Source organism: Rhipicephalus sanguineus, chromosome 3 (genome assembly GCF_013339695.2).
Source record: "Rhipicephalus sanguineus isolate Rsan-2018 chromosome 3, BIME_Rsan_1.4, whole genome shotgun sequence".
Classification (NCBI taxonomy): domain Eukaryota; kingdom Metazoa; phylum Arthropoda; class Arachnida; order Ixodida; family Ixodidae; genus Rhipicephalus; species Rhipicephalus sanguineus.
This window is the reverse complement of record NC_051178.1, coordinates 156,678,475-156,693,664: the sequence shown is the minus strand read 5'-3', so window position 1 is coordinate 156,693,664 and position 15,190 is coordinate 156,678,475. Positions and strand designations below refer to the sequence as shown.

At 49.7% G+C, this 15,190-nt stretch overlaps 1 protein-coding gene across 1 annotated transcript in view; it reads left to right on the top strand.

The window, feature by feature from the left end:
* Positions 1-10,691: 10,691 nt before the first annotated feature.
* The window catches only part of LOC119387548 (importin-5), a gene marked incomplete in the record, with an annotated part of 38,672 nt that continues 34,173 nt past the window's right edge, over positions 10,692-15,190 (top strand). The window contains 1 exon segment of the mRNA XM_037654970.2: positions 10,692-10,862. Within this exon segment, the coding sequence (XP_037510898.1) occupies positions 10,782-10,862 (81 nt within the window).

Genomic DNA, 15,190 nt, shown 5'->3' with positions numbered 1-15,190 from the left:
TTCAGAAGCAACACATCGGGCTCGCTCTGCAAAAGCAACAAGAGGCGAAGTCCTGACGTCCTAGCTCAGCTGATTCACTAGGGAGGTTACAAAAGAGCCTAGAGAAAAACGATCACGCTCAATGGCGCGCCGATCGTATCATTCATTTTCTTTCCGCAAAGACGCGTTGTTTCGGTTTCGTTTTGTGCGTTTACTTCGTGTCTTTACAGCTTCTATCACTGGAGTTACCGGAGTGTATTGAGAGAACCCTTATTGTTCAAATGTCGAGAAATGCAAACCACGACCGCGCTCGACGAAAAGACAAACCAGTTCACCCTCCGGCGCGGTGCACTCCCGGCTCCCGCGATGAAAATAGGGTCATCATCACAAGCCTATATTTTTGCTCCCACTGCAAGCCACTGTACCTGCAAGACAAAGCTCACTCCCAATGACCTCCAGACTCCAATTTACCCTGTCTTGAGCGAGCTGATTACATTTTGTGCCTGCAAACTTCTTAATTTCATCACCCCACCAAACTCTTTGACATCCTCGGCTGCGCTGCATCCATTTCGTCATTCCACGGCTCCACTGACCACCCGATGTCACGCTCTTTTTATGTTCCATCGCACGCTTGCTTCTCGAGTTTTCTTGTTGTCCTCGAATTCTGTCTTATATATGTTAGTACGGCAACATGCAATGCTTGTACGCTTTTCGCTTTGGGGACAGCGGTAAGATGCTATATATGGGCTCTGATATGGGTAAGGCAACGCCTTTTAGATGCGAAGCAGCTCTTTGACTAGCCTGTGTAACGCTGTCCCTCCGTCCGCACAAACGCGAGGCAACGCGCTTCCCTCGATCGGCGCAGGTGTTGGAGCGGTGCCAAGTAGGTCACGCCGCAGCTGGGCGTTGACGTCACGCTTCCCTCGCACTCCTCCCTCGCAGGTGCGCGCGTACGTCACTCTCCCTCACCCGCCGGAGCGCCCGCAGCTGCCGGCTCGCCTCCCGTGTCTGCGTTTCAAACGAACGTTTACACTAGTAAACGCTACACCGAGTTTCGCTTCAAGCGAATCTTCCAGTGCTCACCGCAGCACCCGCGTTAGCGCCGTTCAACCCGTGACGCCACCCGTGCGCAACGCTGCTGCTTCGCATCCCATCAGAGTTCCTTTCGGAGAGGTGGTCCAATTTTTGTAGCGTTAGCTACACTTGCCTAGCCAGAGCAGGTTTCGCGGGGGTCATCATGAGCCGTGCTGCGCATGCGCGCGCGACTCGCCGCTGCTGCTCTGCGCATTCGAGAGGGGTGACGTCGTAGCCATGGCGCGCGCAGCTACCACCCTTACTGTGCATGCGCACACCCTCTCCACACACCTCTCCACTCAACCTCACCATAGACTCTAAGGCCGAAGCGCTCTCCGCATTCGAAGTGCTGACGTCACCAAGTGGAGGCGGCGGCGACGGCAGCGGGAATCCGGTTTCCCCCGTTCCCGGTGGCCCGCTCAAACGCTGATGGATACAAGTCGAAACACGTGTCACTGGTCGTCACTAAGAAAGTCGGGCCATTTTTCTGAATGAACAAATACAATCGGCAGAAGAAACCTGCAATAACCCTATGAGAGTTATATCTTTAAATGAAATATCAGCACCCAGCGAGATAACTTTCAACTCAAAAGCGCGCTATGACGGAAGGCGAGTAGTGCGGCGGCACACCGGCACGTCAGTATGTTTCTTGCTGCCACACGTGGTACGTCGGTTCTGCCAGTGCAGTGTGCCGTTTTTTTCTAAAATGCGAGAACGTCGTGCGTGCTGAAGCGTGTGTGGGGCATTGAATTCGTCAAACCGAACAAGTGCTGTGTCCTTCAGTGCAGTAGCAATTATGACTTGAAGTGCAACGTGTGCGTTTTTCGATTTTCCAAGATGCGGAGCTGCGTTAAAAATGGCTGCGCGCGATTTCGTGTGACAACTTCACTCCTTCACAGAACCTCAGGGTGAGTTTTCCTGCAGAATATTCTACATATACTTCCAAGCGTGATTAGAAGTACGACGGTCGCCACTGACGAGGATGAGGAATGGCATGACCTTCAGAGGGAAGCAAACTGTTCACGGCCTTGCTGCAACGTAGTTGTCACCGAGGAAACGCTGTAAAACATGACGGACATTATCCCGGTATTGGTGTATATGGCAGGGCATGCTGTCTACGCCGCCTTGAAGAAACTCGAGTGAGAAATGTAGAGAAGCAACGACAGTGAATAAAGAAATTTCAGTTTGTGTTGCAGAGAAGCACTGACCTCGTCAGAGCAATGGACCGTGGAAGTATCCTGCTTTTAGCGCTGTTTGTCGTAAATGCTGTCGCATATAATCATGCAGTCCTGGAGCAATCGTCAAAACAAGAAGTGCTTTAAAGTTCTCGAAACAGCACCAAGTGGTTACAGACCTCACCGTGGAGCTCCTAACCAACGACGAGTCGTCATATTTTAATACCTGCGACGATGGACATGCTTGACAGCTGATTCTGAAGCAAGAGTTGCAGTGCAGCACGAATCCTCTCATACAAGTCTTTAGCCGCAAGAAATGGTTTTAGAAGCTGAATCGAAATCAAAGAAGGGAAAGCTGGAAACGCTCAGCTAGAAATAGCTCTCGAAGTGCCTTTGGCCCCGCTGTAAATAAAGTTGTTCAGACAAAATGCCATTAGTCTCCCGTTCTCGCTTATAAAGCACGCTTGCGACCTGGTGTGAGATTTCCTCTGTTTCATTTATTACCTGCCCATAAGTTTCCCTACAGGGGCGTAGCCAGAAATTTTTTTCGGGGGGGGGGTTCAACCATGCTTTATGTACGTTCGTGCGTGCGTTTGTATGTGTGCGTGTATATATACGCAAGCAAAACTGAAAAATTTCGGGGGGGGGTTTGAACCCCCCCAACCCCCCCCCCCCTTGGCTACGCCCCTGTTTCCCTATCACTGGCAAGCGCAACTCGAGAAGGCAAATGTATGAAGCCTACGTATTTTCGCACGAACAGTTAACCTTGCAGTTTTACTTAAGGTCGAAGGGTAGCTTGTTCCCATGAATATTTTTTTTTTATTCGAACTTCCCTGAATGCATAATTTTCTTCGAGGTGTGGCTACGTGTTCGGGCTCTTTTGTGGCCGATGTATCAATCAGTCGCAAGTTTGTGCTACCAGCCAGATGTATAACCAAGAACCAATGAATAAAATTATGCGAAGTTCCTGGACATTTGATATATCTATTTCTGTTTACTACCGAGGTGAAATACAGGGCATAAGCTCAGCAAAACTCGGTTTAAGTGCTTGATACTCCTCAGAGCAAACACACGTCTTTTACTTATTCACAAAAGAAAGAAATATGTCAAAATTTGTGAGGCTCATTTGACCGTAAATATTTGCACGCAATTCCTTTACTCCTGGGGAGGGAATTCCTAAGCACCAAACAGGAACACTGACGAAAGAAAAGGCCAAGACAAGCGCACAGCAGACGTCCCTACGCAAGCCTTCGCTGTGTGGCGAGCAACCGCCGCCGCCGCTTCGTGACGTCACGGTGGCAGCCTTCAGGCCTTCACCATTCACCCCTGTCATCTACCCTCTCCCATTCCCCCTCTCCACTCACCCTCTCCCGTTACCCTCTCCACTTCCCCTCTCCCCTCCCCTTCCCACTCTTCCTCTGAAACGCGGGCTAGACCAGCGCCCTCTAGAATATTTCTAGGTGGCATTGGCTAGACATGCCGTAATTCTCTCCTGCGCAACGCCGCGATGAGCTCGAGCGCATGCGCGTCCCCTCCCCTTCTCTCTCCTCTCCTACGCTGACCCTGTCGACCGCGTTCCCCGCTCGCCCTGTGAGAATTAACGGCCAGGCTAGATGGAAGATACGACGCGCGTAGCGTCGCTCTTCGCGTTCCACGACGCGAGCTCGGTAGCATGCCCAACGAACGCCAACGGAACGCGATCGTGCAAGTGCTCCGGCTTCGCATCTACTCATGGTCCCCTTTAGCGGGAGATGGTGTATTCGCTTTCGCTGTGCAGTCGCCGTCTGACAGTGCGTTGGTGCCGCTTGATAGCGCCTCTGATTGGCGTTTGCAGGTGGGTAACGCCATGGAGAAGGAGAGCGCAAATGTTGCTCAACGGCACAGAAGAGCCGAGAAGCTTATGTCATCGGATCCCGAAGTAGTTGCCTGGCAATTAGCGCTTCAGCGTAAGAAGAATGAACAGAGGAACGCTAAACGTGCTGCGGAAATCTGGAAAGCTCAGAATAATCAGCTGAACCTTTGCTAACGCTACGTATATCCTGGCATAGCCGAGCTAAGCCGCTGCAAATTTTTTCTTGTGGAGATGACGAAATCTTGTAGATGTGGAGTCCTATAGATGTTGGCTAAGGTACATTCACGTATGTGTTTCAGCTACTCTGGATTATGATGACATAACTTCGAGTTGGTATGTGTTTTACTGTGCTGTAATCTCTACCGCTGGCGTAGCGGGAGGGGGGGGGGGGCTCACCTATCCCTTGCCTGAAAATTTGCGTGTGTATATATATATATATATATATGTGCACGGCCGCGCGTTGTGTATGTGTTGCATATGTGTTACACGCTTGCACGCATACAATACCCCCACCCCGGAAAAAGTTCATACGTGGCACCTGCCACGTGGTAAAGGCGTACACTCGCGTAATTTGACTTAACACATGCAGTGGCGTAGCCAGGGGGGGGGGGGGGAGGAGGCACACTGAGCCCGTGCCCCCCCACGAAATTATTTTTTTGCCATGGCATACAGAGCACAAAATGACACTCGATCACATCTGCCTGCCCGACCCCCACTTCAGATCAAGGCAGGTGCACCCCCCAAAAAAATTTCTGGCTACGCCCCTGCTCAACACATGTGTAAATAAAAGTTGCATGATTCATCATATCTCTATATGGCGTCGTATGATCGAGACAGCAGCCGCACTACCATGCATGCAACATCAGGCCCGCTCTAGAAGACAGCCATGCGACATGATAGACTTGAATGTAGCTAGGGGTAACAGCCAGGGGCGTAGCCAGAAATTTTTTGTGTGGAGGGTTGGGGGGTTCTGTGCGTGTATACATACGGAAGGAAAATTGAAAATTTTAGGGGGGTAGATCTGAACCCCCTCCCCTGACTACGCCCCTGGTAACAGCAGAGGTCCAGTACGTTGGGGCTAGCCAGGATTTCGTTGGGGAAAGCGGGGAGGGGTCAGGGGTGCAGCGTCAGTCACATATCCGTTGCGGGCGCCACTAATATGGTTTTCCAGCTAGGTCATGTGTCAAAAGTATGCACTATTCCCCAGCACCATGAGCACCATTCCCCCAGCAACAATGATCTATAGCGGGCACACTTCGGCCCGTTCATCGAATATCGCGCTGGGCATTTGTACGCGTCCGCAAAGTCTCCGCGCGCTGTTTCTCAAGGCGACCTTACAGTCGAGGCCGGCCGCCACTACATTTGTTTCCGTGGCCGCCTCGCACGCCTGGAGCATCAGGTAAACGAAGAAGAGCTGTTCCTTAGTAAGCAGGTGCTCGTCATCGAGGCGCACCGCCAGTGCGCGTCCGGAAGAGGCCCCGCGCAGCTGCGAGTACGCGAAGCGCACCGCCAGGACATCCCGGACTCTACAAAATCTTGACGTTCTCGGTCTCTGGAGAGCCGACGGGTCTATGCACGCTTCCGCCTCGCCTTCGCGCAAACGCTGCTCGGCGTACTCTGAGAGCCAGTGCATGCCGCTGTTCGAGTTGACCATAGCGTCGAATAGGCACCTCGCCAGCCGCGGCCCAACGCCTGAGATGAGCAGCGCTGGCTCGATGTTGTCGCCTTGCGCTACCGTCACGTTGAACAACAGCAAAGGAACGTAAACGGTCGTGGGATCCGTTTCGTGCCAGCAGCCCGTAGTAAAGGCGGAGCGTGTCCAACGCTATAGCGTCCACAGAACTGTCCACGCCGCTCATATTGTTGGTCCCTATTACGCCGCTGACCTCGAACAAGTTCTATTTATTTATTTATTTATTCATGATACCTTACAGGGCCCAATAGGGCATTGAGTATCCTCCTTGCCTCGAACGTATGTTTCAGCGACAGCTGTGTCGTTTAGTCAGTCTGGCCGGAAGATTCGGCTCTGCGTCGTATAATCAGAGTGGTATAATTACCTGGCCTGCTTCGGCGTTGTCTCTCGCGGGCGCGAGCCGTTCGCTCTCTCTCGCCACACGGTTATGGTGGCTAGGCTAGACACCATAACACGGTTAGGGTGGTAACACGGTGAGCGCTGAGACGGTGGCGCCCTTTCTTGCGCTCAAGCAAATGGACAGGACACGACGATGCACGCCGCGACAGAAAAAGACTATGACCGCCGACACGCCGAGACCCCTAAGGTGCTTCGTCCCTAAAAGAGTCCTCGCGCCTTCAGCGCCTTTCGTCCACCTAAAGATCTCTTCGAGAAGTGCATGGACACCAAGCGCGTCGAAGACGACGGCTTGGATCCACTCGTGAAGTTGATGTCGGTCGTGTCGCTGGAAGATTTCCCAATGACATCGTCCTCGCAACGAAGCGTATCTGTTTGGGAGACTGCGGCGAAGGCTCTGCGAAAAACGGCATCCGCGGCGTTGCTCTGCAGCGTCTGCGAGTTTCTTGATTGGAAAAACCTACTGCTGGCGCTGCACAACCGTTCACCAGCCACCCCGTATATATAGGCACTGGATCTTTAATGATGTCGTAAATTTTCCTCTCGGCGAAAGCTGCGTAGTCGTCATCGAAAGACACAGACACACCTTTGGATGCAGTTACGGCGCGCTCGCTTGACCGCTGGCGGCACACGAAGACGTAAAAGTTGTTGCGAGGATCTTCGTCTCTCCATAAGTGTTCTGTGGTCTCTCCGTGAGAGGACGCCATTCAGGTATGAAGTGATTCTGAGGTAGTCTGCAGACACGCACGCTTAAACGCCCTTGCCTTGAGACGAGCGGTATGCTTAGAAGGTAGGATCAGCAGCGCAAAAACCAAGATGAAACCTAGAAAAGGCACATGGCCAGCGGATATAGGAGGCATTCTGTGAAGGTTACGTTGTCTGCCATGCTCACGTATTTCGTGGTCTTATCGGTGTACAGTTAGGAAGCTGCCGTGATCCGAATAGACCCAAGACTTGCGGTCGTACATAGCTGGAGTGCACCATCTCTTGCGTCGCTCCACGCCGTCAAAGGCTTGCTTTTGTCACTCCATGGAGGCTGCTGCGCCACCGAGGTTGGCATTGCATGGTGTTGGCGTCTTTTGGGAGGTGCACGACAGCGATCACTCGGGTGTCTCCGGCCACCGACTGTCCATGGAAGAGACGGTGGCAAAGTTTTCGCCTTGAGCAAGTTTTTTGCTTGCAAAGCAATTGTTCGCGCTATTCGAAACGAAGGTTTTCTGAACTGCGCAATTCATTCGTTAGGCACCTGAGCTCGGGTAACCGAAGGTGGTCGTGGCTGGTCGTGGCTCAGACGTCACGTGGTGCATTTCCTTAAAAGGCTGTTGCTAGGGTTACGTCCAGACGTAACTGTAGTCACCGCTATCGTTGCGTCCGGACTAAAGTCCCTAGATTTTTCCCTGTTGAAGAGCAGGGAAAATCTAGGGACTCTAGTCATGTGGCTTTCCACAAACGTGAGTACATTATTTTCCTGTTGCTCAGTGAAGGCCCTCTGCGCCCTTCGGGCGCGGCAACCTAATCGTGGCTTCGCCCTCGCTTCGCGAGTGCGGCCATTTCGCTAACGCTCAATGGCCGGTTGGCAGGGTCACGGTCACGCGCTACTGGCCGCTGTCGCGGCCACGCGCTGTTTAGCCCGCGCGCCTGTCCCTTCGGGGCAGGCGGAGGCGCACGTAACCCAAGAGCCGCGTCGCGCTTCTCTGGCAACAAACTTCAGCAACACCTGAGACAAAAAAAAAGAATAAATGCACCAGCAGCGAGGTTCGAACCAACGTCCTCGCAGTTCCGAGCACGACACGCTTGCCGCTGCGCCACTGAGGCCAATCGGTTCGGTAGGTCTAACGGGCTGTATTTGTATTTCCACGCTGGACGTAACTTTTAAGACTCGTTATTCTTACGTCCAGACGTAACTGCAACGGCTCGTACCGTTACGTCTAGACGTAACGCTAGACACTCCCTTCCTAAAATCCGCTGCCATTTGGTACTACCGCGCTATTGGCGGGCGCACGGCTGACCATATAATGGTGCGCCTGTCCTGCCTTTGCCCTCCCGTCTCTGGTCAACGGTACCTGAACGTCCTCCAAGAATCTAAGTTTCTTTCCGGCGAGGGATGGCTCCACTCCGATTGTCGAGGACGGGATTGGAACAGACCCACTAGACGATGCGTCATCAACGCTGAGTCCGTGGACGAGCCCCCGACGTCGCTTCTCAAGAATGCACTTGTCTTTGTTGCACTTGTCTTCTCGACAACTCGCAGCTAGCCGTTCGGCTACTGCATCTGACTGTCCACGGACAGTCGACTGCGAGCCTTCTGTCGCTTTGAGTACTGACAGTCGGACATGGTTCCGATGATCTTTGGAAAGATGCATGCTTGTCAGCGGACAGCTGGGTGTTGACGCGTAAACTCTTCAGAAGGCTTGAGTTGGCCGACTGTCGACGCAGCAGCGTTGGAAGAATGGAGAAAGCGTGCCTGCTGTTCGCAGCTTTCCGTCGCGCTTTTCGTAGCCGCTGATATGGCAAAGACTCAAGCTCTTGAGCGGTTTTGCTCTGATTCGATTCAGAATTCGGTAAGGCGTTTTCGGAGCTGTTTGAGCGGTTTTTTAGGAGCGAAGCTCGATCCTTAGGCCCGCATCCTGCCGTCGCCGTTGAAGCTCCCTTCTCTTAAAGGGACACTAAAGAGCAAAACGATTTTTCTCGTATTAGTAAACTACTCTTTCACGATACCAAAAACACCACGCTTATTGCGAGAAGACGCTTAGTATGAGAAATCGCGCAAAAAGAAAATGTGGGTGGCGACGCCACCTTGAAGTTTCCGCACCATTCGCTGTGAAGTCACATATTTTGACGACGCCTACTAGGGCCTACGTTGTTACTTAACGGTAAAAATGAAGTAACATTGTCCTCTGAAAGGGCCATAGAGCTAAGATACCAAGTTTGAGGAAATTTTGGCGAGCCAATGGCGCCAAAATAAGATACACTATGAAATCCGTGACGTCACGCGTGGAGATTTGGCGCGAAATTTAAAAATGAAATTTGAACTTCGTTTTCTCCTTTATTAATACATCTATGATGGTGAAATTATCGACATTATAGTCCTCGAAATACAATTTAATTTATCAAGCTTTGGGTTGCAGAGGCCGTTGTTCAGGCCTTGAGCGGTTTGGTTCTAGCGCACCAGAAATTCGAGGTTAAAAGAAATAAGCTATGTGCACAACTGGTTATAATGGTCGTCTTCACTTTCACCACCTTTATTGGGGATTGTGAAATGACAACCAACATTCTAGAGCACTACGGGCGCTTTGTCGAAGGTAGTAGCACGGCCGCACCTGTTTTTTTTATGTAGCGGCCGTGGTAGTAGCAGACGCTCTCCCCACCCGGCGCCGGCGCAAAAAAAAAAAGACAGTGAAACGCTGTGCGTGCGTCGTTCCGTCGTCGCCGTCGAAGCTCCCCGCCGCATCACCGCTCGCACCCCTCCCACACCTGTCTCTCTCTCCCTGCGCTGCGCGCGCCGCACTCACTCGCTCAGTCGTTCCCGCCACCGAGCGCAGCAAACGCTCTCCCCACGCGCTCCCCACCCTACCGCCTTCAGCAGCGAGATCAGGCGCATAGTCGTTTGCGTCCCATTTCTAAGGAGCTTCGCTCATCGGTTGTATTCGTACACGGAACAACTGCTCTAGTTTTTGTTGACGAAGGTGATCGTCTCAGAATACGGATCCGTGTTTTGAACAAGGTCGGCCTCCCCCACATCATCCCCGCAACTGGCGCCTCTGCTTGGTTGGGAAGTCGCCAGCGCTGACGATCATTGGTGCGGCACCGTTAGCACCGTGTTGCTGATACCAAAGGGTGCAAACTGTTTTTTTTTAGTGTTACCTCAGAACACCCAAACAGAACTTGCTTTACTCTGACAAGGAAGCGTATTAGGAGAGGCTTTCTTTCATCTACACTAAAAAAGTGCGTAAAAAGGGTGTTTTTTGTTCATGGAACACTCTAAGAAAAAAAAATCGAGTATTTCGGGAGTATTTCTGCCGCACACCGATAATCGTCATCCACCGCGCGTACTTTCCTTGCGTTATCACCGCGGTCCCGGCACTTCCCGGTCCAAGAACGGCGCGCGCGTTATCAGCGTGACATAGCGTTCTTGAAAGGAAAGTGAGGAGAGCCGGGTTTTCAAAAGAAACGCGAGCAAGCCGGAATTGTGTTAGCAGAAAGTACTTCCCAAATACTCGGTTTTTTCTTAGAGTGTAGAGTGAAGAAAAAAAGCTAAAACTTCCCTAAAGGGTGCAAACTTTTGTTTTAGTGAGACCGGAGGCACCATTTCTTTCCACTACTCCAAAAAGCGTGGTAATTTGAGGGATTATTGAAGGGCATACTTTTTGTCGCATTGCGGACGCATTTTGGTTTCGATTTCGATTCTCTGGTGACGTCGTGGCCGCCATGTGTTTTTATAGTGCAAGGAAAAACCGCAAGGTGTCGGGGCATTCGGTATTTCGTTTCTTTTCCGCAAAAGAGTGTGTTGCTGCGGCTCGCTTTCTGCACTAGGTACTTCACGGACAATCTCTCTCATGTCTTTTGCCTCCCGTGCGCGCCGTGGCCGCACGCCGTTTGAGCAGTGCCCATCATGGAACATGAACAAGCACAGTTTAACGCACTGCTTCAGAACCTGCTGAGCACAGATAATGAAACAAGAAGCAGCGCAGAGGTATGAATCGCTTTCATACGTACGATGTCACTTTCTTTGCTGAGCTGTCATGCACGAAACGTGGACCTGACCGCGATCTGAAAGGCGGGCTTGATAAAAATTCTTTCGTGTATAAGGCACGCATGGATTCTTTTCATTTATTCTTTTCGTTCCCTTGAGAATTTTCTCCCAATGTGCTCATCGCAACGCGCCGTGCGACTTATGTGTAATCTTGTGGCCTCGTTACTCCAGTTTCTGAGCAGGTCATTTGCCGGATGCGAGGCGGGAAAGGAGCACGTTGTTGCGCTGCTTCCGAAATCTAAGCCTAACTTGACACGGCTTCGTGGTTGCGGTGTGTTAGTTTACCTCGCGCTTATTAACAGCGGGAAGGTTTCGCCCGACGTGGCGGTGCGATGTAACAGCACGCGTTTCTTGTAGCCATCGATAAGCATCGATACCTGCTGATCTTTTTCGCTGTCGCGTTATTTCACCGCCCTGTCACATAGCCCCTCCCGTCAGCTGTCGTACGTATGACTAATGCCGGTGCTTGTGCGTGCGTGCGCATGATAATTAATGAGATCGCCGGAAGGAAGCGATGTTACGGTGCCGAAAGCACACGTGCAGCTGGAAAATTAACGGGAGCAAGAGGGAGGGGAGATGAGCAGAGGTGCGACCCATGAGAAATCGTGCGCAAAAAGTCGGTAGGCGGATTGCGCCTCATTGTGTACTATTGGAGACGATAGCAGAATGACTTTTGCCGGGTAGTTAACAGCATATTGACAGAGAATGTTGCACAGTTACACGTTTGTACGCACCCATTTGGTGTCGCCGGTAGATGCTGCAACTTTTACATTTCATTGCCAGTGTGTGTAGCGCGGGGAAGCTGACGATACAGTAATTTGAGTATGTGCAGCATTGCTTTCATGACCCAAGTTGCGGTGCCCATATCCGGAAGAAATTGATGCTGTAATTGCACACCGTATTGTACAAACCCTCACCCGTCCAAAACGCTTTACAGTCGTGACACTAAAACATTTATCTTGCTTGCTTGGTGTATGAAATCGTCCCAAAAGGAGTCGAGCACTCCTGCTGTCATGTTGTCATGTTTAAATGGGCGAACTTTCAACGAGTTGACGCGACTGTCCGACGCCGAAATTTATGGCGTGTTGGCACGGAATAAAATAACCTATTAGTAGTGCATACATGTACTTCATAGACCTATGCAGCACATAGTCCATTTTAAAGTGTGTGATCCACACGAAATTTGTAGGTGAACTGGTGCACATTTTTCGTTGATGAGCTCATGTGTCGCGATGGGTGGTCTAGTCCTGGGCACTCTTCATTCATTCATTGCTCGCTGAAGTGCAAATACGTACTTGTGAGACTTCGTGAATCACAAATTTGGGTTCGTTAGCAACTTTATGAATATTTCATCAAGCTTTACTAAATGTACACACCCTTGGAAGTCTACTGATGGTGAAAGGATGCTAAGGTGGTACCTACCTTAGCAAGTTTACTCGGACAAGTTCCTGAAGCAGATGAAATTGGCAACAGCGAGGTAACTAAAGGGGTTGCAGCTAGAGCTGCTTGTCAAGGTTCCAAGTTTGCTATAGCGGCTTGTGCACTGAGTTTTAAGGTAAAGTATTCTTAGTAGGGCTTGTATGCATACCACAAAGGTGTGTGCAAGAGCCAAAAAAAAAAAAGCTGCATTTTTAGTGCCCTCTCCCTAAATTTCCTTTTCCTTCCCACATAGTTCTTGTGGGATTTTTATTAATTTTGAAGTTTGTAGAGTGGCAGGTACACAAAAGAGCACTTAATTAGTCCGAGGAAGAATTTCATTTTGTAGTGACTGTGACATTCAATAAGTCTATCATGAGCGGTAATAAAGCTTCCTGCTTTATGCACTGTAACACTCAGTCTACTTGTTAAAGGGACCCTCTAACACTTTTCCTGACCTCATTGTTTTACAGTTTTTACTTTCGGGTTGCGTAAACTGGAGGCTGAAGAGATAGTGCAGCAAGAACGGCAGCGGTAGGGGCACGCATTCTGAAGTTATTCAGCCTAGAACACTCAAAATACAATAAAATGGAGGCCTACCCTCAACTCTATTTTCGCGGGGTCACCTGACCACGTTTCACTCGCCCTGTGACGTCGGATGGCGCCCCAATGAAATGAACTGAAAGATCCTACGTACGGGAAGCTTGCATACAATGTTGGCCGTTCTAACCAACGTATTGATGACGCCGTGCGATAGTACAAACAATGTGGTGCATCAAGAGTGAACTGTGCGTGCGAAACGAGGCAGATCGTGAACGCCTCTACATTTTTTTCTAGTTTTAGTCGTGTTTCTTGTTGCAACGGCGTCTATATCAACGCTCTTACATTTTTTTCCTTCAGTTTCTACAAACAACGGCGCCTGGAGCGTCCCGAGCGCGTTTCCCTCCAGAGCCGTGGCGTTCGGCGCATTCTTTGCCGGGCGCTGCAGTTTTAAAGCTGAAATGTCTAAGATCGTCTGTCTAGTTGGTGTTCAGTGAAAAAAACATGCTCAAGAAAAACTAAACCCAATAATAACCCCTTTTGTGATGCAACGCTGCTATTACTTCTAACGTTACATTTATCCAATCATAGGCCAGCGCTCATCTTCGTCATTTCCGCCCGCAATAGTTCTGGCGAGCGCCACTACGCGTTGATGCGGTCAGCAGCGATGTAGGCGCTTCAAAAAAAGTGTTGGAGGGCCCCTTCAAAGCTGTAGGTCGGTCTAGATAAGCACATGGTGGGTATGAGAAACTGTTTAGGCCTTGGATGCAACATTGTGCTGCATAATTCTAACGGGATTTATGAACAATACACAATTGCACACACACGTAACCGCTGGTACATGCTAAAGGTGAGAACAAACTAGCCATCATGCATCTGTGTGCTTCGTTTAGCTCAGTTAATGGCAACTTAAGACTAGACAGCAAGTAAACCTTGCTGATACGAAATAATGGTATATCTTGCACCTTGGGATAAGTTGACATAATCATAGTCATTTCTAAGTATATTGGATGCAACTCCTAGTCATTTGTAATGATTTTTCCGCCTTTCTGTGATTTAAATCCGACCTGATGCACTTACAAATAGCTGTACGTTAGCCACGATTATCAGATAAAACAAGTTTTACAACACACAAAAGCATATGGTTATTCTAATTTCAAATTTTTGCATCTCTGGCATCCCCTTCTGAGCGGTGACTTAGTGTACAACTCATCAGGATGCGACATGCAAAATGAGCTAAAGTGATTGCATGAGCGCCAGTTTCACAAAGACCTGGCTGTCCGCTTGCTGAGTTAACAGCTGGCCAACCAGTTGCTGTGCTTTTCATCTGCTGTACCTGTCTGTCACGAGATGCTGTCATTTGATCGAGGTTGCTTGTGATGTGTGTTCTGTTCAGGCCTCTGGCATATGCTTTTAGGCTGTGACAGTACTTACCACGTAAGGAGGTGTGTGCATATGTACACAGGCTGACAGGCTGGAAAAAAGAAACATATATATTTGTGCTTGCATTACCTCAACTGATGATGTTAGAATGTTATTGATGTTATTGATAATATTGGAACGTTAGGTGATTGTGCCTTACTGTAATGTGTAGTGGTAGTTGGCTTAGCCATTGTTGTGTAATACTAGACAGTCTGGGTCATGAAAGCATTACCTTATTAGAAGTTCTTGCTTCTCTTAAATTGTGTAGCACTTCTGGTTTTACTAAAAGCTTCAACAGAAAGAAAAGTGACTTGTATTATGTTTAATTTCTAGGAGATGACACTATGCTTATCAGAAGCATTGTTGGAGGTGCTCTCAATCCTGAAGAGCATTCAGTATTCTCAAAATATGTTCCAAGACCTCTGCATTGTACTTCACTCCCCAGTCATGTAACTTCTGTGCATGCAGTGCCTATATTTGCAAACTATTAGGTCAGTTTTGTGAACTACTGAAACAGCGATGCATGGAATGAAAGTTTTGCTCTTGTTACAACCCTCTCAGGGTTAGCTACACTAGTGGTAGGCATTACAGACAGATATGCTATGGTGCTAAATTTGCTAATAAACATACCAGTTTTGGAAAAGGTTAATTTTTGATACAGTGATTATACATTTAAAGCACACTTGATGAAGAGGCTCTGAAGGTGCATTCATGTCGACCTTGAAGGATTTCTTGCGCTGTGACAAGGGTACTGCCAGCAAATAGGCTTTTGCAGGTGGTAATGAAGTGCCTGCCACTGGCGAGAGTTCTGTTGCACATGCTGTCTACTGTCTTCGAAAATAGACAAAAGGTTGTCATGCTAGCACCTGTTCTGTCCACTTCCTTGTGCA